The 27,571-nt window shown below is 48.0% G+C and overlaps 1 protein-coding gene across 1 annotated transcript; it reads left to right on the forward strand.

Annotated features, from left to right (window-relative positions):
- The first annotated feature begins 43 nt into the window (after nucleotides 1-43).
- On the forward strand, nucleotides 44-27,488 carry PPME1 (protein phosphatase methylesterase 1). Its single transcript, XM_078390233.1, has 14 exons — nucleotides 44-213; nucleotides 4,470-4,563; nucleotides 7,708-7,800; nucleotides 10,304-10,361; nucleotides 11,722-11,773; nucleotides 16,698-16,852; nucleotides 18,290-18,380; nucleotides 18,661-18,726; nucleotides 19,872-20,007; nucleotides 21,720-21,849; nucleotides 24,050-24,094; nucleotides 25,092-25,156; nucleotides 25,969-26,036; nucleotides 27,397-27,488. The coding sequence occupies exons 1-14, from the start codon at nucleotides 113-115 to the stop codon at nucleotides 27,413-27,415; spliced, it is 1,173 nt and encodes a 390-aa protein (XP_078246359.1). The 5' UTR covers nucleotides 44-112; the 3' UTR covers nucleotides 27,416-27,488.
- The last annotated feature ends 83 nt before the right edge of the window (nucleotides 27,489-27,571 follow it).

The raw sequence follows: 27,571 nt of genomic DNA on the forward strand, positions 1-27,571 counted from the left end.
CGGCAGCAGGAGCGGCGGCACCTCCTCCTCCTCCGGGGGGGCTCCTCTCCTCTCCTCCCAGCTCCCCGCCCCCCTTTCCTGGCCGCCGCCCTCCCGGCCGGCTTCGCTCGCCATGTCCGCCCTGGAGAAGCAGCTGCAGCTGGGCCGCCTGCCCCCTCGCCCTCCGGGCCCCGCGGGGGGAAGCGGGCAGGGACCCCCCAAGATGCGCATGGGGTAAGAGCAGCCCTTGAGGCGGGAAAGGGAGAAGCGGGGGGGGGGGAAAGGGAAGGGCTCCCGGGGACGGTGACGTCACGAGCCCCCGTGGCGTCACGGGGTGACGTCATTCGGCAGCGGGTGGGGGGGAGGGAGCCCAGGAGACTGGGGGAGGGGGCAGCCCCCTCATCAAAAAAGGGGGGTCTCTCTATCTGGCAATTGGATGGGAGGGGGTGCTCTGGGGTGGGTTGCCTTAAAATGGGGAGGGGGGAACTGCGTGTCTCGTTGGACTCTATAGGAAAATTGGGGGGGGAGAAATGCTATTCTTGTCTATAGACCTTTGGTCTGATCCAGGGAGAGGGAGGGGGGGTCCTTCTGGGGTGGGGGAGAGACCCTTTGCAGAGCAGTCAGGGGGGAGGCAGTGCCTTGTGTTTGTCTGCTTGTGGGGTGAGGGGTGTGTGTGGGGGGGGGTTGTTCCTCCTTAATGCACCCCCAGAGGTTTCCTTTCCCAAGGATGCTGTCAGGAGACCCACCTGGGCAGGGAAGGTGGTTTTGTGAAGGGTGGGGAAGAGGAGGGAGTCATGAACAAGGACCCCCGGGGGGGGTGGTCTTGGAAGCCGACATGGGGAGGATGGCTCTGAGGGGCCGTCCTCCCTCGTGGGCCACCGTCTTGTGATGGCCGGAACCTTCCTTCCTTCCTATCGGGTGGTGGTGGTGGGGTTGGGGGGGGTCCATCCCCGGGGTGGCAGATGGGAGAATGCATAAGAGGGGGCGGCAGTCGGTCGTCCCACTTCGCCTGCCGCCTCTTGGATATCTCGATTCTAAAAGTCTCTTTCTCTCCAAAAAGGAACATGAAACTCCTTGCCACCGTGCCGTAGGGGTGGAGTAAAATGAATGGTCTCAAATAACACAGCGCACCCACGTTGCAGCAGAAAGCAAGATGTAAAAATGCAAATAAAATAATAGCCCCCCTCCCAAAAAAAGAGGAATACCTGACTGACCACTCCCATCTTCCCAGCTACAGAAAAGGAAGATCAAAAAAGAAACAGCTGGGGCATGCCTATAATTTTTTAAAAAAAGCATATATACTGCCCTATAGTGCTTAAAACATTCATTGGGCAAAAATACAATTTTATTATGCACAATATATATTGCCCCCACCGCCACTGGCCAGCTGGGTCCTTATTTTACTGACCTTGGAAGGATGGAAGCTGGCTGCCTCAACTTGTAGGGATTGAACTCGGATTGTGAGCAGAGTCTTGGCTGAGGTTTAACCAGCAGAGAAATACTTGGGGAGGGAAATTGACTGATGGTCCTTATAGAAAGTGCAGTGTTTTGGAGTTCACGAAGTCCCGACCAACTGGGGGCTCCAAATTTCTGGTGACACTACTGTGCAGGACCCTAGGATTTTGTTCTAGCAGTTCCTGAGATAAATTTGGCAAAACACACTGCATGTTGTAATGAGGTGGTATATATATATATTGCTCTCTGTTGTGCAGGTGAGAGATTTTATTTTATGCTTTGGCCTGGGGGAGGCCGTTTCCAAAAGATGAATTTCTCAAGACCATTGGGAAGGATATACCAGTTGAGTCTTGCACAGAGACAGATATATTGACTTTTTTTGGTTGTTAAAAAAGTACGCAACTGATAGGCTTCTAGATGTTTCCCCGACTGGACTTGCTGGCCAGGACCAATGGGTGTTGCATTCCAGCCACATCTGGAAGGCCACAAGTTGCCTACCCCTGTTTTAAGCTGCCCACCTCTGCCAGATCAGAGTGACTGAAAAAAAAAATACTGTTAGATTCTGAGTGTGATTTAGGGAGTGTCTAAGGTTTTGACCCAACTTCCGGGAGGCCGTGGAAGACAGGAGGGCCTGGCGTGTTCTGGTCCATGGGGTCACGAAGAGTTGGACATGACTGAATGACTCAACAACAATAACAAGGTTGCCTGATTATATGCAGATGTTCCAGGTTCAATCCCCAGCATCTTTAGCTAGCATCTTAGGTAGCAAAGCCAGGACTCCCCAGATGTTCTTAGACTTCAACTCCCAGAAATCTTGGCTAGCGCAGCTACTGGTGGAAGCATCTGGGAGTTGTAGTCTGGGAACCCTCGGGGGGGGGAACCGGGGTTGGGAAGCATGGCTCCAGGCTGTTCCTTCTGTTCTCATCGAGGCTTCCTACCCAACAGCATAAGACGCTGGTTATAGGAATGAGGCTGTGTCTCGGATGAAGGATCCTGGCCTCCTTGTGTGGTTCTACAAATTATTATTGGTATGTTTTGTGATTCGTGTTTGAATAACATTAGGGGCTGGGGATATGTGGTGTGGTGTAATTTGGCAAACCAGTTTTTTGTGCCTCAAAGTGTTCTCGGCGACGCTGACGAATAGCTGTCTGTCAGATTCAGCCTTGGCGTCGGTGCAGCTTGTAAGAAGAGTGACTTTGAACCTTCCCGCTGACTTGCTCAGCCCTTCTTACTTCGGAAAAAGCACTATGTTTGTAGCACCTGCTAGTGAAACCAGACGGTGCAGGTTTACATCCCTTTTTCATCTACCCTTGCTTTCATTCTGAGGATGATGGTGGGACTTCATTGCCATCATCTGCTATTATTTCAAATGCCTTGTGCGAGCCCAAACAAGCAGCATCGCAAGAGAGCCGCTTTCGGGCACAGCCTGCCGGATTAATAAGCCTTTCTCAATCTGCTGAATGGATATATTTTTACGATCAAAAGACATGTTCATTTCTGTTCCGGCCTGTTGAAAAATGACCAAGAATGGGTGAATATAAATGCACAAGTAATTTATAATTACATGTTCCCTGTAATTCAGGAACCAGAACATGAGTGTCACTTTGGAAAGCTGCCAGTTCGAATTTCGTCTTAGCCACAGACTCCCTAGGTGGCCTTAGCCAGACGTGGCTTCAAACATGATTCTTCAGGGTAGGGGTGATACTGGCTTACCATTTGGACCTGGTGTGGCGAATACGGGGATAATGTTTGCTGCTAACGAGGAAAAGGGTCCCCAGATGATTTTGGAATAAAATTCCCAGAAGCCTTCACCACCAGCTGTGCTGGCCAGGGTTTCTGGGAGTTGTAGTCCAAGAACATCTGGAGATCCAGGTCGGGGAACCACTGTTTTAGACAAAGCAAACTGTTTTAAAACAGTCGGGGAAAGGATTGTCTTAGGACTCCTGAGCGCATGGCTTTCAGCCCATGATTCTCAGATTTTATTCTCCATACCAGATGTTTTAGATTTTTAGACTCCCACCGAGGGAAAACAACCAATGTTCTGGGTTTCTGGGAGCCGAGAACCCAAAGATATATATAAAAGGCCAAAGGTAGACAACCACGACCTTACGATCATGTTTGACAGCTTAGTACTTTATATCACTAGAGTCTGAAGCACTTAGTTGAGAAAGAGTGCCATAAATAAACCAACGTGCAATTTTAGGGCACCAGGAAGCAGAGAGCCACTTTTTTGGGGGGGGTCTGCTTTCTCAACTCTGGGTGTTTTTTTTTTTGTTTTTTTTTTTGTACTGAGAGTTACCAAACCCTAAGCCTGTGATCCTTTCCAGAGAAACAGGCAAGCCTTTAGCAGCAAGCTTGAATAAAGATCATGATAGCAGAGTCAAGTGCTTAGAAAACAGATACGCTGATGTTTGGAGCCACCACGACTCACGGGCACAGTTCAGGTTCTTGATCTTACGAAAAACTTGAGATTACAACATTGTCATAAAGTGAGAAACCAGCCTCTGCCCCGAGAGGCCTTTGTGAGCTGAGAAATTGGTGGCCAAAGTGATCGGTCAATGGCTCCTGCCTCGTGGAATGCTCTGGACAATGAGACTCATTGGGGGTCCTTGCATTATCTTGCGGTTGCCAGGTTAAAGCATTTCTCTGCTCCGGGCCACGGGAAGGAATTTGAGTGGGCGATATTAAATATTTCCATTGGCCTTTTCCATGACCAGGCATCTCAATTGTTAGGAGACCCAGAGGTTTGTGTTTTTTTTGGGGGGGGGGGAGAGATTTGCAAGTTTTAATGGAGCATTTGCAAGAGTCTTAGAAGTAGTCCTGATAACATTCCTGCAAATAAAAACGAATAAATAACAGTGAATAATACAGCATCTTATTTTCCTTCTTTCTTTTTTGCTCCTGGCAAGAATTAAGCAGGCCTTCCTCCGTGACTTCGAAGGCAAGCTTCTGTGCTGCCAGAGATGTTTTATTCATTTATTTGAAGCACAAGTATCACATTTAAACCTCGGTTCTTGTGTGTTTGTTTGTTTCAGACCTGGAAAGAAGCGTGATTATTCCCCAGTCCCGTGGAGCCAGTATTTTGAATCTATGGAAGACGTCATCGTGGAGAGCGATTCGGGCAAGGATATATCCTTTTACCTTTGGGTTTTTTTAAAAAAATGCTTCTGTAACACCTCGGGTCCTTTCGCGAAGAAAGGTGTGGTAAAAATATTTCAAATAAATAAAAATTAAATAGATAGCGGGATTTGTGTTGTCCAAAGACTCTTTCGATCTGAGCTGGGCCACTCCATCACCTAACTGTCGTTCACCATGGGTGGCAAAGGATTTCAAAAAGGGTTTTCAAAAATTAAAACAAATCCATGACCCTTGCCCCCTTTTTACCAAACAAAGCGATTTGAGGCCAGCTATTTCGATCTACAGCTGATATCAAAATATGAGTGTCCTGCTTGTACCATCCATGCAAATAATAGCTGGCACTGGTGTTTCAGATGAAGCCATTATAATTTTCCTGTCTTCTTTCTTTCCATTATTAGACCGAATTAGAGTAGACCCTTTGCAATTTTTCGTATGGGCTGCCAAGTCACTTCTGCTGTATGGCAGACTTATAGTATTTAATTATTTGATTTATTGACCACGCAGTTAGTACAAACCAGTACACCAGGCTGCTTGCAACAATAGTTAAAACATATTGTGCTAAATAATAATTTAACAAAAATGAAAACTTTTAGTACGAGATGTTTGTGGAGTGCTTTCCTGCTGCCGCTCCCCCATGAATTTTCATGGCTGAGTTAAGATTCTAATCCAGGTCTCGTGAGTTCTAATCCCTCTCTGTATCCACTACAGTGGGTCCTCTTATTAGGAAAAAGGCTCTGTATAAAGAAAAATAATAAATAATGAATAAAGTGTACTAGCTTTTCTTTTTATCTTATATGTGTAAATGCAATGCAATTTACATGTGTGTTGACTTTGCACTGAGCATCCGCTTAACCATTGAGACTAGCTAATGGATGCAGGCCATTATTATTTTTAGCATTTTTTCCTAGCCCTGACTATTTCCTTTCTTGAATAAGACACAGAGTGCCTAGTGCTTAGAAAGTATGTAGAAGTAACATTGGAGTTGGAGGACTATGGGCAGTTGACAGCAAAGCTTTGCAATGTTATTCTGCCTGCCGTACAAGAATTATGTATGGGACACCATAGGTGGGTACGGGGGTTCAACTGTTCTTTGCTCGGTTGCCCTGTTGCTTGCAGGTCCTCGCACGCTGCCGTGGGACATTAACGTGGCTGGGGCGGAGGCATACAGTGCTTTCTGAAGCCCCTTGTAAGCTTGGAGATGGACAAAATGCAGTTTCTCTTCCTTGCAAAAAAGTCCCCCCCTTAAAAAAAAACAACCAGCCAGTTAAGGCCATTTCTGAACCTGTTGTGGTTTACATCAGTCACAGGGCCTTGATTCTGACTCCCAAACTCTTAGACTTCATCCGCTCCTGTTATAGGCATTCTTTTTTTTTTTTACTGCAAAACTCAGATCCTCGGACAAACAGGACCGCCAGCCAAACAGTAACTTTTACAATCTTTGAACAAACGTTTAATGCATTCCTATGGGGAAAAAACTCACCACTATGCGGAAAGCCTCCATTCAGCTGCCATTTTCGCTGCCCGGTAAGCGAGGAAAGGGCACAAAAACGCTGCAGGTGGCCATTTTTTCCCTGGTGGCCATTTTTCCCCGGCGGCCATTTTGGAACCACTGATCAGCTGTTTTCTAAACATTGCAATGTGTAAATCAGTAAGCGAAACGCTTACCGATCATCGCAATGCGATATTTAGCCATTAAAAACATCGCAATGCGATAGCTTTTGCGATTGCAAAATCTGCATCGCTATGCGGATTCGTCGTTAAACGGGGCACTCGCTATGCGGGGCACCACTGTATATGAAAATATTAAAAGAAAAATCTTAGAAACATAATTTAAAAAGTTGAAGTGACCAGAACTGGCCATGAGAGGGCGACAGAGATCACACTATGTATTGCTTTTGCTATTAAAATTTTTGATGTTTAGTTGTTAAATCATGTCCGACTCTTCGTGACCCCATGGACACTGTCCATCCATCTCTGTCATCCCCTTCTCCTCTTGTCCTCACACTTTCCCCAACTTCAGGGGCTTTTCCAGGGAGTCTTCTCTTCTCCTGAGATGGCCAAAGTCTTGGAGCCTCAGCTTCAGGATCTGTCGTTCCAGTGAGCATTCAGGGTTGATTTCCTTCAGAATGGATAGGTTTGTTCTCCTTGCAGTCCAGGGGACTCTCAAGAGTCTCCTCCAGCACCACAATTCAAAAGCATCCATTCTTCGGCGGTCAGCCTTCTTCATGGTCCAGCTCTCACTTCCATTTGTTTGTTTGTTTGTTTGTTTGTTTGTTTGTTTGTTTATTTATTTATTTATTTATTTATTTATTTATTTATTTATTTATTTATTTATTTATTTATTTATATCCCGCCCATCTGGTCTGGTCGACCACTCTGGGCGGCTACATCGCTACTGGAAAAACCATAGCTTTGACTATGCGGCAAGGTGAGGTCTCTGCTCTTTAAGACGCTGTTGGGGTTTTTCATCGCTTTCCTCGCAAGAAGCAGGCGTCTTTTAATTTCGTGGCTGCTGTCACCATCTGCAGTGATCATGGAGCCCAATAAAGTAAAATCTGTCACTACCTCCATATCTTCCCCTTCTATTTGCCAGGAGGTGACGGGACCAGTGGCCATGATCTTAGTTTTTTGGATGTTGAGCTTCAGACCATTTTTGGCATTCTCCTCTTTCACCCTTGTTAAGAGGTTCTTTAATTCCTTCTCACTTTCTGCCATTCGTGCCATTTATGCTATTAAAATAGCATTCACTATAATCCATGTTTTCCAGCATCCGTGCGCAAGGGGTGGCTAGGCAATGATCCCCCATGGATACGGGGGTCCAATGGTAACCCTAAAATCTCTAGTTTGGCTGAATCTCTGCCCTTCTCCCCCCAAGACACGGGTTCCAGCAGATCAGTGTGGTGGTGGGGGTTGCTGGAAGAGAAAAGATCTGTGCCATAAGATATCTTGTTTGACCCAGGAGGGAAGGCGGCTCTTCTAAACTATTTCCCTAAAGTATTTATTACCCAAAGAGGAGAAGATTTGGTTTGTGGTTCGGTCACGTTGGAGACAAAGGGAATCCGGAAAGGGCTGTGTCAGTCCCTGAGTGGCTCGGTTTCTGTCGGAGATCGTTGCAGAATCCTTAACTGTTCATACACTTTTCGAATTTACAAGAGTGGCTCCGAGGGCCCCGTCTTGCTCCTGCTCCACGGCGGGGGCCACTCTGCGCTCTCCTGGGCGGTGTTCACGGTGAGTAAGCCGCCAGCGGCATCGTTCCCCCCCCCCCGCCTTTGGTTATGTTTGTTTATTAGGCACCAGAGTTTCAAACAGGTGGTGGGCAAAGGGTGTGGGGTGTGGGGTGTGGGTGGCGTGGGGTGACCAGGCAGCCTTTGGCAGCTCTGAGGCTCCACAACAGTTTTCCATTTTAGAAAAACTGGGTTCCTGTCTTCCTTCCTTTTTCTCTTTCTCTTCCTTCATCTTTCTTTCTTTTTCTTATTGCTTTCTTTCCTTCATTTTCTTTTATTTCTCTCCCTTCCTTCTTTTTCTTTTTCCCTTGCTTCCTTCCTTCCTTCCACTCTCTCTCTCTCTCTCTCTCTCTCTCTCTCCCTTCCTTCCTTCCTTCCTTCCTTCCTTCCTTCCTTCCTTCCTTCCTTCCTTCCTTCCTTCCTTCCTTCCTTCCTTCCTTCCTTCCTTCCTTCCTTCCTTCCTTCTTTTTCTCTTCCTTCATCTTTCTTTCCTTCCTTCCTCCATCTTTCTTTTTTTCTTTCCTTCTTTCCCCTCTCACCAATGAAAAGAAATATTACAGCTCTTTCTTGTTAGGTTGTTGTAGGTTTTTTGTGCTGTTTGGCCGTGTTCAGAACACAGCCATCAGATCCCGGAATGGGACTCCTGTATCTGAATAGATACAGATGGATGGGATTGTGTCCTGGGTCCAGGTTTCTCCGTCATCAACAGAAGCAGCGTGGCCAACGGTCACAGTTTCTGGGCATTGAAATCCAGAAGCTGAGCATTCCCGCCTGAGGTCGGTTGACCCACTTCTGTTGTGTCCTTTTGTGAGTTTCTTGCATAAGCACCACTACCTTGGCAGGGAACCCTCAACGGAGTAGAAGCGGCGGCCCTTTCTCGCTGAAATATTTATACTTCCCATTTGCTGTTTGATGCATCAGGGGTTCCTAAAGAGCGTCTTACCTCCATTAATTACATTTAATGTGATATACACCAGAATATACACCAAGTTCCAAAACTCAGTGGCTTCTCCAGTGACCGCAGAGGCTGCGAAGGCAGGTAGCTTTGGACGGCTCCTTTCTGCAGGCCCTCCTGAAAAGGCTTTCCTTGCTTCCCGGTTGCATTTTTGGGAGCAAAAGGCCTGTTTTTAAAGCCGCTTCGCAGCATAAATACCCCCTTTCATCCTTTTGATGCCAAGAATAACATTTTTATGTAAATGTTGCAAGGTGGCGGGGAGAAATACTGGAGCACAATTTTCTATTTTTTTTCCCAGCAGAAGGATTCCGTCCTGAAATATCTGTGTGTCGGGGGGGGGGGAATGAATGGTATAATAATATTCTCTTTCTCTCCACAATGACAATTGCTCCAGAGTTGTTAAGTGCTGCCTTCGTTTTTCCTGCTTAAAATAAGATGCTAATTGAGATGTTTGTGAACCTTTGGAGCTGTAAATCCATGCCAGGTCTGCGCAGGCATCCACCGCATTTCTCTGCATAAGACGCATCAGTTCGCCTTTGAAACCAGGCATCCACCCATTGAAGGCAATGAGAACCCAAAATGGCAAAAACAAAAAACAAACAAGACGTTAATTATTTGGTATAATGATTATTTGGAATGCAGCAATCCAGCCTCCGTGTTATATGCAGCCGGATTCTGGTTTTGAGAGTAAGACAGACGATAAGGAGGCCTGGGGTACCCCCCCCCGGTAGGTGGGTCATAACCTGTGCTTCTCAGTTGCAAAGGACTGGGGCGTAGAAGGACCCTCATCAAAGAATGGGAACACATTCAGGTGTTCCCCGGGGCGATGGCAGCGCCAACGTGAGGACAGAGTGCAGTGAGAAAAATAGCAGGTTAGATTGCCCGCTGGAATGCTACAGCTGTGGGTTTGTGCTTACTGGGGAGGATGTGTTTTAACTTAACACAAAAAGGACTTGCCATGTAGGAAGACTCATATATGCTATGCATGGTAGGATTGTAATACAATAGGGCCCCTTTATCCACGGGATCGGTATCCGCTAGCTCACTTATCCGCAGTCTGAAAATATTAAAAGAAAAACCCTAGAAATATATATTTCAGAAGGTGAAGTTGTCACTAGAGGGAACTGGAGACTATGCTATATATTGTTGTTGTTTAGTCGTTAAGTCGTGTCCGACTCTTTGTGACCCCGTGGACCAGAGCATGCCAGGCCCTCCTGTCTTCCACTGCCTCCCGGATTTGGGTCAAAATGCTATGTACAGTATAGCATTTACTAGAGAAATATATTTCTGTGGTGTCATTTCCAGACCTGGCCACTAGAGGGGGATAGAGATCATGTTATGCATAGTATTTGCCATTAAAATACTGTAGTGTTTGCTGTATAATCTGCATTTTTCGTTATTTGCTAGAGGAGGGGGCTTGGGACCAATCTCCCGCTCATACAGGGGTGCTCCTGGACTGATGAACCTGCATGTATAAGCCGATTAAGAGAAATACAGTAATGAAAATCCTGGATGGCCAAATTAGCATTTCACAATTAGTCTCTCTTTGCAGGCTGCCATCATCAGCCGGATCCAGTGCAGGATCGTCGCTCTGGATCTGAGAGGACACGGTAAGCCATTCTTTTAAAAAACAAAGCCCAAACCGACAACCCTCTCCGCACGGCTCAACCGCCTTTCTCTCAGTTTCTCTTGATCTTAAATGCAAATTGCCTCTCTCTCTGAGTGATTTCTGAAATTATTATCATGGGTGAAATACCGTAGTCCAGAAACGTCTTGCCCTGGGACCCACTCCTACAACACAGAGCGAGACACAGCCAGTAAAAAAAGTCGTGCAAAATACAGCAAAGCCAGGGACCTGAGGAAAGAGTAAAAACGACACAGCTGAAAGGCGGGCGGCAGTAACAGATTTGGTCAAATGCCACCTTTTCCATTGGAAGGTTTTAATCTTGCAGCCTTTCTTACGGCAGCCTTCTCTGGTTTGGCAACTGTAGGTTTGAGAAAGAGAGAGAGAGAGAATGAATCACACGCAGGACAGTTCCGAGAAGCATGACTAAGCTTCACAATAATGGGTTCAAGCCCTTTGTTTGAGAGAAACTGCCCTGCCTCATCCCGCAACAGAATAAAAGCTGATTTCATGTCAGTCCCTTTCATTGGGCTGGATGCATCCCACAGCGTGATTCCTCCAAGCTGGCTACTGTTTCTGTAGAAGCTGTCTGATCCTGGGCTCTTCGCCTTTTTGGGACCATTCCCTCGTTGAGCGCAGTCATCCTTTCTGGAGGTAGCCACAGCTACCTGCTGGGTCCACAGCAGCCAGATTGGACCCATTTTCATGGCTCACAGTATCCAGGAGATCCATTTCCAAGGCCTTCAAATCCCGCTTGCAGACATCTGAGCGTTCAGCCTGGAGGCAGGCGGTGCATCACGGCCTCTCCCAATTTGAAGAGACCCTCGCCCAGCAGGCTGAGGCAAAGAGGCAATCCTGAAATCAGCAAAATCAGGGAGCTGGACAGGGGGCAGATTGTATTTGTCTTCTGTGTGGAAGGGATGGTCGCACTCGAATTGGCCTTCTCAGCCACACCAGACGCTGTTCCAAGACCTCCATTCAGAGCACATTACCATAGTCTCTCGAGACTGAAGGATGCCTATGAAGTATCCAGGATGGGGGAGGGTCTTTTTTGGGAAGCGGGAGGACATGTCCCAGGGCAATGTGGGTGATCGAAGCAAAGCAGGTGGAGGGGGGATCTTTCAGCTGTCTCTGATCCAGTCGGAGGGGGCAGGATCCATCTTTGGTGGCGTTGAACCAAGCGGTCTCTGCTGGGTCGGGGGAGCCTCTAGCCACTGACTTCTCCTTTCGAGGAAAAAGGCGGGGTAAAAAAATGTTTTAAATAAAAAAATAAAATAAGGCCACCAGGAAGGTTATGCACTGGGTTTGTCGGCGGGTTAAAACTGTGCATTTGCTTTGCTTCTCAGGTGAGACAAAAGTTAGAAATCCCGAGGATCTCTCTGCGGAGACGATGTCCAGGTACGTCACTCCATTAAGACAGCTTTATTCTGCCTCCCGGCGAGGAACCCTCTTCTGTATGACCCAGTCCAAAAGGCACCAGATTCTGGTGAGGCTGAATCACATGACCTGCGAACCCCTCCGTTAAGCGTTCGAAGCCCGAGTCTCGCCTGCGTGGCTGGCAGATTGCTTCGTTACTGCTTTCCTCCTTGCGGGGGACCCATCTGGCTCTGACGTGGTGGGCTTTCAGGTAGCTGCTTTAGAGGAAGCTGAAATCTCGCTTGCAGAGGATTTCCAGGCTGGCCACACCAGCTGCTCCCATCGGCCAGGGTCTTCTTCCTGTACTGCAGGCTGGTGAAAGCCGCCTGTGCTGGGGAAGAGCTGAGTATCTTTTATTTAATTTCATTTAGTTAATTAATTTTTTTACCCTGTCCATCTAGTGGCCAGGCCACTTAACTCTGGGTGGCTAACACATAATACCAACGTAGTATAAACATAGGACAGAACAGCAAAAATAATCTAATAATGCATCTCTCAGAAGGGACCAAATCTCTAAACGTAAAGCAACCAATAAAAAAGAGAAGGAAAAAAGGATTATGTTGGGTGTATTATAAATACATTATAATACAAAAGAACAGTAATAAGTGGCAAAACAGAGACAGGAGTTCAACCATCTGTCCAGTGGGTCACAAATGAGAAAAGAAGACAGAGGGGAGACAGAAGAGCACTTTTCAAATCCTTGAAAGGCTGTCCTATGGAGGAAGGGGAGGATCTGCTCTCGATCCTCCCAGAGGGCAGGACACACAACCATGGGCTCAAGCGACAGGATGCCAGATTTTATTTATTTATTTATTTATTTATTTTATTTCTATCCCGCCTATCTGGACATATTAGCCCACTCTAGGCGGCTTACAATAAAAAAACAATATAATTTTAAAACATTGCACTTAGACTAAGATAGAAATCAAAGAAAGATATAAGAAAGGAAAAATCGTCAGGAGTTTTCTGTTGGGAAAGCCTGCCTATACATCAATGTTTTTAGTTGTTTCTTAAAAATGTCCAGCGAGGGAGCCGCGCGAATCTCAGGAGGTAAGTTGTTCCAGAGACGAGGAGCCACCGCCGAGAAGGCCCGATTTCTGGTCTTCTCCTTCCGGGCCTCTCTCGGTGTTAGGCTCCTCAGCCTCACCTCCTGGCTCGCTCGAGTGACACGGGTAGAACTTGGTGGGAGAAGGCGTTCCACCAAGTATCGAGGTCCTAAACTGTTTAGGGCTTTATAGGTAAGCATCAACACTTTGAAGTCGATGCGGAATCGGATGGGCAGCCAATGCAGTGCGGCCAGAGTGGGCGAGATATGTTGGAATCTTCTCACTCCACTAAGTAATCTGGCCGCAGCATTCTGCACCACCTGTAGTTTCCGCAGCAACCTCAAAGGTAGCCCCACGTAGAGCGCATTACAGTGGTCTAACCTTGAGATTACGAGCGCATGCACCAAGGTAGTAAGCGCCCCCACATCAAGGTAGGGTCGCAGCTGGGCTATCCGCCTAAGATGGAAAAAAGCGGTACGGACCACAGACGCCACCTGAGATTCCATAGTGAGCGCCGGGTCCAGATGGATTGGTTGAATAGCAGGAAAAGCTTCCTAAGTGTTAGAGCAGTACAACAAAGGAAACAGTTCCTTCAGGGGAGGTGGTGAGGGCTCCAACCCTGGAGGCATTTAAGGAAAAATGGGACCACCCTCTGTCGGATCTGCTTCGACTGGGATTCCTGCCTTGAGCAAGGAGTTGGATTCAATGGCCTTATTTGTCGTCATTTAGTCGTGTCCGACTCTTTGTGACCTCATGGACCAGAGCATGGCAGGCCCTCCTGTCTTCCTTATAAGCCCCTTCCAGCTCCATGTTTCTATGAAAATATTAGCACACATAATGCAGAATGCAGAGGCCTTCCTTTCTTCTGCCTGCCTGCCTGCCTGCCTGCCTGCCTGCCTGCCTGCCTGCCTGCCTCCCTCCCTCCCTCCCTCCCTCCCTCCCTCCCTACCTACCTACCTACCTACCTACCTACCTACCTACCTACCAACTGGACCAATTTGGGATGAAAGCCGTGCAGTTTCTCCTCTGGCCTTCTTTTCATTCTCCATCCTTCCCCTCTCCGTTTCACTTTGTATGCTTATCTACGCTCTCTCCAGTGGTATGTATTCAAGCGCCTGGGGGGCAGCCTTTGCACCCATGGGTGTCTCCGCCGTTGGTCGAGAACCCGGTTAACGTTCCATCCAAGTCAGAGTTGGACCTCGGTGGGTTGGCCTCGTCTCGCCCCGGCCTGTTTCCTTCTGGCCTCTTTGGCTGTAAAGTGAAGTGCTTCCTGTTTTCTCTCCTTTCTAAAGGAGGTGTCTCCAATGTCTGGCTATGCATGCTAATTAAGCATCGTTTGCTTTGTATGTGTGTGTGTGACCTTGTCTTCAGGTTTTCCCTCCCCTTGACGAAGAGAAGTGCCTCTTGTTAACTTGTGGTGTAGCAGCTGCCCTAAATAAAGCACACAATGGGTTGTGTTGTGCACTTGGGTTTCTGAGGCATGCGCGCGTGCACACACACGGATGCACAATGCACACTGCGACTTTCACAGTAACTTCTGGATCCAGATTGGAGGGGCTGGCAGAGTGGTGGTGGGCTGGGTGAAGTGGCCCTGATCCACGTCCCGAAGAAGAGCAGACCGCTAAACAGACGTCCTGGGGTTGCTCCCGACCTCTTGTTGCTTATTCAGACCGCTGTTGCTTATTTCGCCCTGCCGTTTCTCCCCCCCCCATGGGTGAAGACCGTGTGTAAGTGACTCGAGTGTGTCTTTTTGGAGGATCTGCTGCGTAGGCTGTATTTGCGATGGGCAGAGCTCACCAGCTGGAAAAGGAGAGCTTGGGGCCGGTGTCTGTGACCCGGAACAGGCACTTATTTATCCCCTGTAAATGCTTCTCTGGTTTAGAGCTGAAGCTCTCCCAGCTTGGTACTGCTGAGTTGTGAAGGAGGCCATGTTCTTCAAAGAGATTCCAAGCAGGTTGGCTCTTTCAGAAAAGGGACTTTGTCATATTGCCACCCAACTTGCATCTAGTTCAGTCCAGCAACTTGTGGTGGAAAAACATAGGTTGTTGTTGTTTAGTCGTGTCCGACTCTTTGTGACCCCTATGGACCAGAGCACACCAGGCCCTCCTGTCTTCCGCTGCCTCCCGGAGTTTGGTCAGATTCATGTTGGTCGCTTCTATGACCCTGTCCAGCCACCTCGTCCTCTGTCCTCCCCTTCTCCTCCTGCCTTCACACTTTCCCAACATCAGGGTCTTTTCCAGGGAGTCTTCTCTTCTCATGAGACGGCCAAAGGATTGGAGCCTCAGCTTCAGGATCTGTCCTTCCAGGGAGCACTCAGGGTTGATTTCCTTCAGAATGGAGAGGTTTGTTCTCCTTGCAGTCCAGGGGATTCTCAAGAGCCTCCTCCAGTACCACAGTTCAAAGGCATCAATTCTTCGGCAGTCAGCTTTTTTTATGGTCCAGCTCTCACTTCCATACATCGTTACTGGAAAAACCATAGCTTATGCGGACCTTTGTCGACAAGGTGAAGTTTCTGCTTTTTAAGATGCTGTTGAGGTTTGTCATCGCTTTCCTCCCAAGAAGCAGGCGTCTTTTAATTTCGTGGCCGCTGTCACCGTCTGCAGTGATCATGGAGCCCAGGAAAGTAAAATCTGTCACTGCCTTTGTACCTACCCACGTAGATACAAAGACCAAATGGACTCAGTCCCCATTATTAAGGTCATCCTCCAGGTGTTGGAAGGGACGGTCACTCTCGAATTGGCCTTCTCAGCCACACTAGACGCTGTTCCAAGACCTCTATTCAGAGCATGTGACCCTCGTCTCTTGAGATGGAAGGAGGTCTGTGTACGTAAATCCAGGTGTTAAGCTCATCAGGGGAGGCCTTTCTTTTGGCCCCGCCACCTTCACAGGTGTGCTTGGCTGGAGACACAGGACAGAGAGCCTTCTCTGTCGCAGCTTCCAGAGACAGTGGAACTCCCTCCCACTGGAGGCCAGCCTGGCCCCCATCTCGGCTGTCCTTCCGCAAGCAGGCAAAGAAGACGTTTCTTATCCGGCGAGCTTTCCCTTCAGTGATGTGGGATTTTTAAAGGGCATGTTGTGCCTTGTTGCTTTGAATGTGGCTTTGGTGTCGGTTGTGTTTACCAATTTTGCAGTGGCATTTCTTTGATTCTTGGCTCCTATATGTATCCTTCCCATTGCTTGCTTTGTATATGGCCTTTTCATAACGTAAGCTGCCTTGGATCCTTCTTCAGAAGAAAGGCAGGGTAAAAATATTTTTAAAAGAAAAAGAAAGAAAGAAATAAACACCTGAAACAGAGGTTGGAAAAGCTTCGTTTTCGTACTGGAGTTACCAGAGTGATAAATTGGGAGTGTTGTAATCTGTCAAGCTGACCAGATTGCTCTGTGGTTCAGGGCACCTGGCTGCAGAGCCAGAGGGCTGGGAGTTCAATTCCCCATTTGGACCTCCTTGATAGGGGCTGGACGTGATGATCCATAAGATATTTTCCAGCTCTGCAATTCTAAGGTGATGATTATTGAGCTTCTGGATAGCTCAGGGGTTTTAGTCTCTGGCTGCAGAAGCAGAGGTTGGGAGTTTGATTTCCCCCCCACTGGGCCTCCCGTGAATACAGTTAGCCTGGGTAGCCTTGGGCCAGCTGCACGATAGTCCCAGGGCTCCCCCAGAAGAAGGGAAAGGAAAAACCACTTCTGAGTATTCGCTGTAAAGGTTTGCCATAAGTCAGAATTAACTTGATGGATTATGATGATGATGATGATGATGATGATTTTATTATTATTATTATTATTAATTGAGTAACTTTCTCAACTTCTGATTAAAAATACGGGAGGGCTCACCCGGCTTCTGTCTTCTGTTCTGCCCGCAGAGACGTCGGCAACGTGGTGGAGGCCTTGTACGGAGACCTTTCCCCTCCCATCATGTTGATCGGACACAGCATGGGGGGCGCCATTGCCGTCCACACGGCCGCTTCCAATCTGGTGCCCAGTTTGCTGGGTCTGTGCATGATCGACGTTGTGGAAGGTAAGCTGCCGTGCTCCCCTCCCCCAGGCCATGGCTTCTTCTCTTCCTCCACCGTAAAGGTCGCCACGTGCCCAGTAGTCTAAGCCTCGACTTACCCGGGGGGGGGCTGCAAAGGGGTTGGAACTACAACCCCCATCCTCCTCAGCTGAGCTAGCCTAGTGCACTACCATCCACAGAGCCCCAGTGATGGCAGAGAGAGGCTGAATGTGTACCTTCAGGGTTTTAGGCATCCTTCGGAAGGCACTTTAAAATCAAGCTGACGGAAAACACCCAGGCAGGTGGGTCACCACTTACAGGAATGTTTGATATTCCAGGATTATGTTTAAGAAACGGTAGCACAGAGTCGGGAGGGTCTCTCTAAGGATGGTTGAAGCAGGACGTGTGTCCCAAAGGAAAAAAGAGGCAGAAAAACAGACCAACCAGAGAAAAGGAGTCCGTTCTGTTCTGAAGAGCCGCACTTTAAAAGCACAGTCTGGCCCCGTTGTCACAGCCTTGTGAACGGCTTCTTCCTCCTTCGGCTCTCGGGGTTCATAAACTGGCACCGAACCGTCATTTGGCTGCGACTTTTCCTATTCCATGCACTTCTTTTTCTTCAGCCATGGAAAACCAATTTGGTTTGTTAATCCCCTGTTTTACACTCACTTCAGAATCATAGAACAAGACTTGTTGAAACTCCGGATCCCCAGAGCCTGTTTGGGTTTCAGAGGAAAGCTCTTCACCCCTCTAAACCAGTGGTTTCCCAGACCTGGGTCACCCTGGATGTTCTTGGACTACAACTCCCAGAAGCCTTCAGCACCCGCTGTGCTGCCCGGGGTTTCTGGGAGTTGTAGTCCAAGAACACCTGGGTGACCCAAATCCAAATGATTCCTAAATGGCATTTGCTCTAGCATAGTCTAACACTAGTCTAACCTTTGGTCTAGATGGGCGGGGTATAAATCTAATAAAATAAATAAAAATAAATAAACACGTTTTCCTCCGTGTCTCCCAACTAGTCCAAGCCCCCCCCCTCTCTCTCGTATCCAGTTGGAAGGTTGGATCTGGAGTCCTGCCGAAATCACAAGTGAAATTGATGGGGTTTTTATGACCTGCTTTTAATGACCAGGCGGCTCTTTGAATGGCAAACACACAGGGCAGAGGCTCATAGCTATACACAGGTTTTGTTCCCCAGGGTCTCTGATTTCTTTCACATCAGAGGCCCGAGCTTTCCATGTAAACTGAGATTATTTCTGCCCTTAAATCATGAGGACTAGAAGCTCCTTGGATTTATTTTTTTTACTAGGCCTCCGCCCGAGAGGACCAAGACTGTTGAGTTTGCAGCGCCCCCTCTCTTTTATCCCAGCGATACGGATTCCTACCTCCCCACTCCTTAAGTGGACGTTCTTGGAATACTTAGGGTGCTTGATTCCTGGCCCTCCCCTTCCTCTTGGTTGTTTGTAGGTACAGCGATGGACGCCTTGAACAGCATGCAGAATTTTCTCCGAAGTCGGCCCAAGACCTTCAAATCTCTTGAGAACGCCATCGAGTGGAGGTAAACTAGAACCCAGCGTGTTCGTACAACTCATTGCTAGAGACTTGCTTGTTGCGATTATTTGAAGCATCTCCTTGGCTGAATCATCATCATTCTCAGTGGGATGCTGCCCGCCATCTTGAGTTTTCTGATAGAAAAAAGATGGGCGTCTAAACGTGCTAACGACACAAGCCGTGCTAGAAAGCAGAACGTTAGGTAACGGACACGTCTCTGAAGGCTGATTTTCTCTCTCTCTCTCTCTCTCTCTCTCTCTCTTTCTTTTGTTCACCTCTCTCTCTAGTGTGAAAAGTGGACAGATACGGAATCTTGAATCTGCCAGAGTCTCCATGGTTGGCCAAGTGAAACAGTAGGTTGTGTCCTTGAAGCCCGCCCACCTCTTCCCTTTGACAACTTGGGGTGTGTGTGAGAGAGGCAGCCATCCTGGAGAGAGGGAGAATAATTCACAATGGCAGTTTTGGTTGCACCAAAGTTGATGTCTTGACTTCCTTTGCAGCTTCTGTCAACACTCTTGGAAACTCGGGTTGGGTTGGGTTGGGTTGAGTTGAGTTGAGTTGAGTTGGGGATCCCGATCCTTTGCAGGGGGCCTTCAAGAGAAATTTAGACAACCATCTGCCCAATCTCCTTCAGTTTGGATTCCTTCCAGTCACACAGTGAGATTTTAAAAAAACACAACACAACTTATAGTACATCCAGATGGGCAAATAGCTGTTGTACTGTGTCACTTTATTCATCAACCGCAACAAGGAGAAGGTGGTTGTGGTCTGCTGAATGGCAGCCGTAGGGAAGGGGAAGGAAAGGTCATTAATCAAAAGGGGACACATAGGTGAGATCTAAAGTCCTGTACGGACCCTCCTCACCTGGGGGAACAATGTTGATTGGTTTGAACAGAAAGGATCACTCAAGAGATAAAGTAGATCACACTCAAGATAAGAACCTTCTCAGTGCAAACCAGGCTGCTCTGACTTTCCCTGTCTTTGACAGATCCTTAGTACTCCTTTATTTTCTTTATAATTTTCATCTTAAGGGAAAAGCCAGGGTGTGGTTTAAAAAAACAAAGCTTGCAAATGATTTCCCAACAGCTGATTGGCGGTTCCAGAATGGCCGCCGAGTAAAAAAAATGGCCGCCCGCTGTGTTTTTGCCCAGATTCCTTGCTTACCGGGCAGCGAAAATGGTGGTCATATGGAGGATTTTCACTTAAACGTAAGTTTGAAGCCCATAGGAACACATTGAAGGGGTTTCAATGCATTCCTATGGGCTTTTTAAATCCACATAGCGACGAAATCGCTTCGCAGCGATTTTTGATGCACGGATTATCATCGCTATGCGGGGCACCACTGTATTTATACCTGATTCTAGGATCTCCTGTCGCCCTCTTAAGCCTTACCAAGCCCGTAACCCCTGAAGGTAGTATGGAATGGTAGAGAGGGCGAAGGGGCTGATAATCTATGCCTCCTTTTTTTTTCCTTTCATCTCCTGAAAATTGAAAACAGGTGCGAAGGAGTGGCCAGTCCCGGAGCCCGCAAAGCCATAGTAGAAGGGATTATAGAGGAGGAGGAAGAGGAGGAGGAGGAAGACGGGGAAAACGGGGAGTCGGTGAACAAAAGGAAGAAAGACGATGATGTGGAGGTGAGGGCCTTTGCCAGGAACGTGGGATCTTTGGGGGGGGGTCTTCATCGTGTGTTGGAGAAGAAGGATGTGAGTCTCTCCACATATGAGTCTTTCCCAATATGGGGGGGGGAGTGTCTTTGAGATGCGGTGTTTACTGGATGACTTCCTGGAATTGGACATCTTCAGATGAGTAGCTGCCTTAGGCGGTTTTAGCAAAACAAAAAAACAAAACAGGATTTGGGGAATAGAACCCAAGACCTAGGAGTAAAGACTGAAGGAACTAGACATGTTTAACCTTGAGAACAGAAGACCAAACCTAGATAAAATAGTGCAGTGGTTCTTAACCTTTGTTACTCGGATGTTTTTGAACTGCAACTCCCAGAAACCCCAGCCAGCACAGTTGGTGGTGAAGGCTTCTGGGAGTTGCAGTCCAAAACTCCTGAGTAACCCAAGGTTAAGAACCAGTGAAATAGTGCAATCTTCAAAGAGTTGAAAGGTCGTCGTACAGAGAAGGGGCAGAATCTGTTCCCAATCACCCCTGAGTTCAAGACAAGTCATCATGAGGTCAAATTACAGGAAACCAGATTTTGGTTGAATCTCAGGAAAAGCTTCCTAACTGTTAGAGCAGTAGGACGATGGAATCCATGACTGCAGGACGTGGAGAGCGCTCCAACGCTGGAGGGCTTCAAGAGGAAGCTGGACCATCATTCCGTCACATCTGCTTAGATTGGGATTCCTGCTTTGAGCAGAGGGTTGGACTCCAGGGGCCCCTTCCAATTCTATGATTCCGTGGTTCTTATGGCCCCTTCAAGACGGTCAAATGCTATTTGACATAAGCTTTTGTTGACTGTGAGATGGAGCAGTGAGTTACACTCCAAAAAGGCATATGCCAGAAACCCCCAAATATTTGATATAATCTCTGGGCGTCACAAGGATCTTTAAGGAAGCAGCTGTATTAGTTTGTGACGTCAAAGAGTCTCGCGACACTTCAAAGACGAGCATGTTCTATTTTCTGTAAGTTCTCGTGAACCGGAAGCTGCCTTATCCAGTGCCTCCAAATAACTTGGCAGCCGTCCATGAAAAGGTTATGTCAACTAAAGCATGTCTATGGCTGCTGCTTCTAAGAAATACATTCTGCTTCCACGGATGCTGGGCTGTGCAGTCTGTTGGCTTTGGGGGTGGCTGAGGACTTCTGCCAGCTAATACGCTCAGATCTGCTGGCAGAAGGGACAGTTGGCAGAACAGCTCTGTGGGCAGACTGTTCCCTTGGCAGATCTAGGTTCTGCTGGCGAAAGTGCTAAAAAAAGGTGGGAAAGGGATGAAGCGAGGGAAGAACTGGGTTCCTCCCAGTCCAAATCATCTCTAGCCCAGTCACTAGTATGGTGCCACATGAAGCTATTGGGAGCGGAGAATGATCCTCCAGAAATTTCCACCCTCCTTAGCCTGAGTGGGGTTTGGTTTCAGCCCAGCTCAACTGACCCATGGATATTTTGACAAGGTAGGAGCATGCTTTTAGACCGTAACACAACACCTGGCAAATGGTACTCCTATTTTAATTTTTATATTAATTTTAATTGATTTTAATGTTTTAATTTTAGTTTAATTTAGCCCTCGTTTTCTTTTCTGGAATCTAGGCCAGTGTTTCTGTACATGGCCAGGGACTGTGGCATGCCAGTATGGCTGCTTCTGCCCTGCAAGGGTTAAACTAGACCTCTTCTGTCCTCTTGCAGCCCAAGAAAGACGTGGCCTACACGTGGCGCATTGAACTGGCCAAGACCGAGAAATACTGGGATGGCTGGTTCAGGGGCCTCTCCAACCTCTTCCTCGGCTGCTCTGTTCCTAAGCTGCTACTTTTGGCCGGTACGTGTGTTCCCCTTTTCCCTGCTTCTTGTAATGCTCTCTGGTTCCCCTTTTTTACTCGTTCGTAGGGATGGGGTAAGTGTTTGCATTTTTAAATCGAAATAAGCCTTCTTGATTTTTCTTCGTGTGCTGCTGGATTGGTGAATACTGCAGGGTAGTCTTGGGCCATAAAACCGCAAACATGTTGTTCAAGTAGTAGCAAGAACAGAAATACAGCGGATTTCAGTGTACAGTGTTGGAGGGGTCACCCCCCCAGCTGGTTCAGCGCTATCCATCCATGGCCTGTACACAGGTGTCATGTCTACTGCAAGATGAAGCTAATTGCCAATAGATGGTTATGTGTAGCTTCTAGATCCATAGTTCTCAGCAGACCTCAGATATTCTTGGATGGGCAGCACTGCTAATAGTGAAGACTGGCAAGAACCACCGTCGTAGATCAAAGCAAGCCTAAACTCTCAACAGAAACTAAGATGGCTTAACTGACTTTGCCATACTCTGGACATTGCGTGAGAAGACAGGACTCACTGGGAAAGGCAGTGGCCTGAATCCTGTTGTTGGCACCTGCCAGCATAGCTTTTCAATGGCAAGTCCTTATATCCATCTGCTTATGCACGCCAGTCCTGTGACTTAGTGGCTGACATCCTGTTGCTTATAGTAAGTCACAATAAAAGTAAGCCCATTGAATCAGTGAGGATTTGGTGAGTCAGCAGCACTCTAAATTCAGTTGATTTGATGTTGTCTTGCTGTGGTTCCCACTTACTATGCTATGCAACAGGATTTCACCCTATGCGTCTGCGCAAATGCCTGCACCAGCTTCCAAACTCCTGGCCATTTGCCATTGGAAGTGACGCTGATGAAATTATGCTGGCATAAGTATGCAATAGGATCTCCAACCTTCAGTGCTAGAAAAAGTGGAAGAACTTGTCAGTGTGGAGCAGTTTTTAGCAGCGTCTGTTCCAAAAGCTCCTTGCTCCGATCCCAGCAGTCAAGAAAATTAGGCAGAGACAACAGACTTCTAGCAACTAAGTCTATTTACAAATATATGCAGCAGCAACAGCATTACAGTCCACAAACATTTACGTTAGCCAAGGGAAGAAATCATTGCACAGTGTCTATATCTACTACCACTGTCCAGATTTTGGTTCAAAGAAGTGGGATTTGCCCATGAAAACTTTCCTATTATATGATTTTTAATTTTTTAAAATTAGGGATCTATAAAGGTATTGCCTATTGTCTGCGCTTACATTTGGGAGGGGGGGGAATAAGTTGCCCCAAAACTTCTAAGTAGACATGGGCGATTCGTATTTGTACCCTTGGGGATATGAATGTGAATAGTGGCATCACAGGTTTCACGGAAGTCCCTTCTCTCCCCGCCCAAGAACGGGCTGTTCCACTTATCACTTGCTGGCCAAAGCTGGGGCCCTTTGTCATCATCATGGGGCCAATCACGGAAGAAGCCCGCCTGTCTCTTCCCTGCCTCCCCACGCAGCCGACCACTCCTCAGCTGAGCAGGGAGACTCTCTTGTCCCACCTCCTCGCCAGAGTGGTGAGCTGCGTGGGGAGGCGGGGAAGAGACAAGCGGGCTCCTTCTGTGATTGGCCCCACGAGGATGACAAAGGGCTCCAGTTCCGCCTGGCAAGTGGACTGGCCCGTTCGGGGTGGGGGGAGAGAAGGGACCTCCGTGAAACCTGTGATGCTGCTATTTGCATTCGTATCCCCAGGGATACAAATAGCCCATGTCTGCTTGTAATCTAGCCCTGCTACGCCATCACATACCTTGAAGTTTGCTCCACGGTGAATGAAAAGTTATTTTTCCTACCTGCACAGAGATGTGAAATTTCTGAAAATTTCCATTTTCCCCCCAGAAAAAAACCAAGGAAAAATGTTTTTCCCTCCAGGAAAAAAATAATTTTTTTGAAATTTTGCACCTCTATGTCTACAGGATTGGCCAGCCCCTTTTCCTTGTAAAGCGGCATTTTTTCTTTCCTGCTGAGGGGCTAACTATATTTTGGTTGCTGGACAAATTCAAAAGGGCTTTTTATATGTATGTGGACTGGGTTTGTTGGCTTGTCTGTGGAGGACCGGGGGGGGGGGGGCTTGTTTTGCATGTCCCGCAGGATAGTCAGAAGGATAAGGAAAAAAACCATTAACATTATCCTCTGTCTGCTGCTGCTTCTCCTCCCTTCCAAATCATGTTTAGGTGTTGACAGATTGGATAAAGATCTCACCATTGGCCAGATGCAAGGTAGGCTTCTTAACCTTCTGGGCTAAGATGGATTTCTCCGCTCTTTCGCATTTGATAAATAATTTCGGTCAGATGAGCCTTTGGGTTATGAACTCCAGATCTTGAAGCCATAGGATTGTGTATGTATGTATGTGTGAACGCAGTTCTATAGAAGCATGGGAAATCTGCTGAATATCTACTGCAAGTGGAACTCAGAACTCGTGTCTTTAAGAGGAAAAAGCAGAGGTGCCCTTAGAAGTTAGGTAGGCGGTGCTTGCTGCTGGTTCCCAAAGCCAACTACAACTTCCTCAGCCAGAACACAATGACAGCTGGGGTCTTAACCCATCCGGGAAAGGCTGCATCCATTTTGCTGGATTGGCAAAGTCGGGCATGAGCCTGTATCAATGTGGGGGGGGGGATTGTGGGCAGCCGTTGGCTGTGAAGGTCATCCTTCACAAGTCCTAGCCTTCCCTTACAGCTAGGCAACTCAAGACAAAATGAATGGCATAATAAAGGTTCCCCTTGACATTTCGTCCAGTCGTGTCCGACTCTAGGGCGCGGTGCTCTTCCCCATCTCCAAGCCATAGAGCCAGCGTTTTGTCCATAGACAGTTCCGGTGGTCACATGGCCAGCGCGACTAGACACCGTGGTGGTACCTATTTATCGACTCACATTTTTACGTGCTTCTGAATGGCTAGGTCGGCAGGAGCTGGGAGGAGCAATGGGAGCTCACTCTGTCTCGTGGATTCGATCTTACAACGGCTGGTCTTATGACCTTGCAGCCCAGAGGCTTCTGCGGTTTAATCTGCAGCGCCACACGTCCCAAAAGGCATAATGCCAAATGCCAAAACTCCAAGAACTTCTGTAAATGGTAGCTGCAGTATTGAGTGTTGTTGAAGGCTTTCCTTGTCGTCGTGGGCAGGGTCCTCTGTTCTGTGTGCCACGGCAAAAACACGCACAGCAACATAGCCCAGGACCTCCTGAGAGTCGTAACATGCCCTCTTTTCTTTCCCTCCAGGGAAATTCCAGATGCAAGTCCTTCCACAGTGCGGCCACGCAGTCCATGAGGATGCTCCAGACAAAGTGAGTGGCTGAGCCGCTGCAGCTCCCCCGGCAGCCTTCCGTGGGTTGGAGGCTCCTGGGGTTTTGCAGCCAGAAACAAAACAAAACCTGGAGCCAACTTCACAGGGATGATCCGAGACATTTTGACCCTCTTAGCCATCCTGGTTTGGAGGAGGTGGACTTGCCCTGAGTGAGTTCTGGGATATTTTTACACAGGAATTACTAGAGTACCAAGAACTAGCATTTTGGAGTTAAGGTTAGGATTCACTTTACATGACTTGTATTTCCTGAACCACCACCAGCCCACCCCCCGAGGGAAGGACAACCCACTAGGAACGACACTGTGTCCCTTCCGTTTCTTGACATTGTGGTTCTCACCCCAACCAGATCCCTCCCAACGTGTTGCATTGGCTGGGGCTTGAAAAAAAAGATAATCCAGTGGCAAAAAAATGGGTGATCTGTTGGGACAGTTTTTCGTGGTAGGCAAGCAACGGTGCATTCCCTGCAGCTGAAACTCAGGGACACTGTTCGGAACGGAGAAGGTGGCAATGTCACTCCGCCTTCCTTGTGATTCTCACACCTGTGTGGATTCTGTGACAGATCATGTCCCCAGGGGACTGAAAGGTCCCGTCCTGCTGCTTGGGAGTCAAAAGTACACTTTCAGCTTCACCAGGAAAAGTGTTAAAGAGATAAGGAAGTGCAGACAGTAATTTGGGCGTTTGCAGGAGCTTGGACGGAAGAGAGCAGATTTACTAAGCTACCTGTGCTTAGAAATCTGCATCTCTTCTCTATATCACTGCTTTAACCTCCAGCCTTTCTCCTCTCTCTTCCAGGTTGCTGAAGCGGTGGCAACTTTCTTGATCCGTCACAGGTTTACAGAGCCCGTTGGTGGATTTCAGTGGTGAGCCTTGACTATAGTAAACTATTTCCAAGCTGCAGTTCTAAATTTACTTTCGTTTTCCGAACAAGTTTTCCTGCTGTCGTTCTACATAACGAAATTCCAAATATTGTGCACTTGGTCTCCAATGGGTGAATTTTTTTCTGTGTCTCTGGGCTGAGTGTTCTGGGTTTCTGCTAAACAGAGGTGACCAAAGGCCGAGAGACCGTGCAGCCAAGCACGAAGCTTTGGTCCGTCCTCCCAGGCCCCAAACAGCCATGCGACCTCTGAACCATCTCTTCTTAACCTTCCAGATTCCACATAGACTCTTTCCAGCCGTTCCTTCCTTCCTTCTTGGCCCAGTTTACCCTCCTGACACCTAAAACGTATTTGGGAAGCTGCTAACAAATTCTTACTGGAAGAGCATGTCATGATTTGGGACCCCAAGCTTTATAGCAGGGCTGGGGAATTTTGGCCGCCAGGCTGTTGTGGCTTTGCTACTCAGAAGCCCTTACCGATAAGCATGCTAGGAGGGGGTATCTGGGAACTGAACTCCAAGACATCTGGAGGGTCACAGTTCTGCCCCCCTCCCCAATCAGGTGCCCTCCATGGACTCCAGACACAGCTTCCTTCTTTCCTCCTTCCACATGAGCAGATGATTGCTGTTGGGGGAGGAGTTTCTTTCTTGCCTCCAGTACTCATCTCTCTCTCTCTCCATTCTCTGAACAACATCTTGGCAGCAAGGGAAGAAAAAACCCCTCCAGCCAGCGTGATGGGCCCTCCGTTGGCATCCCCTGCGGGATAAAAGGTTTGCTAGCGAGCACTCCATGGGCTGTGCCTCTGGATACCTTGGAAAACGTTGGCAGGCGGGATTTTGAGAGTCGTTGGCCCCGAAATGGAATCTTTGGGCATCACCGGTGGGATTGAGATGATGGGAGAGGGGTTGGGTTCATTGTGCGACTGAGATCGTAGAATCCCCCCCGGGAGTTCATCACTCCTGTGGCGGGGGTGGTCTGGCATTCTGGGAGTTGTAGGCCGGAGAAAAATGAACTTCTCCCAAGGGCTGCTGAAGGTCCCTGACTCAGGTGGGTTGGATGTTGTGCCATCTCCGTTGGCTGGAGGGTGTGACGGGTTCCTCTGACTCTAGGGTTGAGTCATGGAATCAGCAGGGGCAACAGATCGCCCAGATTGTCTCTTGTGACCTAACCAGATAATCTTGATCTCAGAACAGCAGACGTAGAAGAGGGACCCTACAGATCCTGGAGTCCAGATCCTGTTACGGAGGCCAAGGGGGGGCGGGAATTGGACTCCCAACCTCAGACGGAGCAGCCAGATCAACTAAACCACGGAGCTAACCATCTTTTTCTTTTTCTTCTTTCGACAGCGTTTTCCCTGCTTGTTAATAACCCGGCGATCCTGACTCGGCGCCAACTCCCTGTTGTAAATAAAGCCACACCAGAGGCCACTGTAACGTAATCCCGTATCCTTCTCAATCAACCAAGTTCCGTAACCAACACAGAACAGTCTGTGGAAGAGGCATCCCGTGAGACCTGGTGGAC

This window comes from Pogona vitticeps, chromosome 3, assembly GCF_051106095.1.
Source record: "Pogona vitticeps strain Pit_001003342236 chromosome 3, PviZW2.1, whole genome shotgun sequence".
Taxonomy (NCBI): Eukaryota; Metazoa; Chordata; class Lepidosauria; order Squamata; family Agamidae; genus Pogona; species Pogona vitticeps.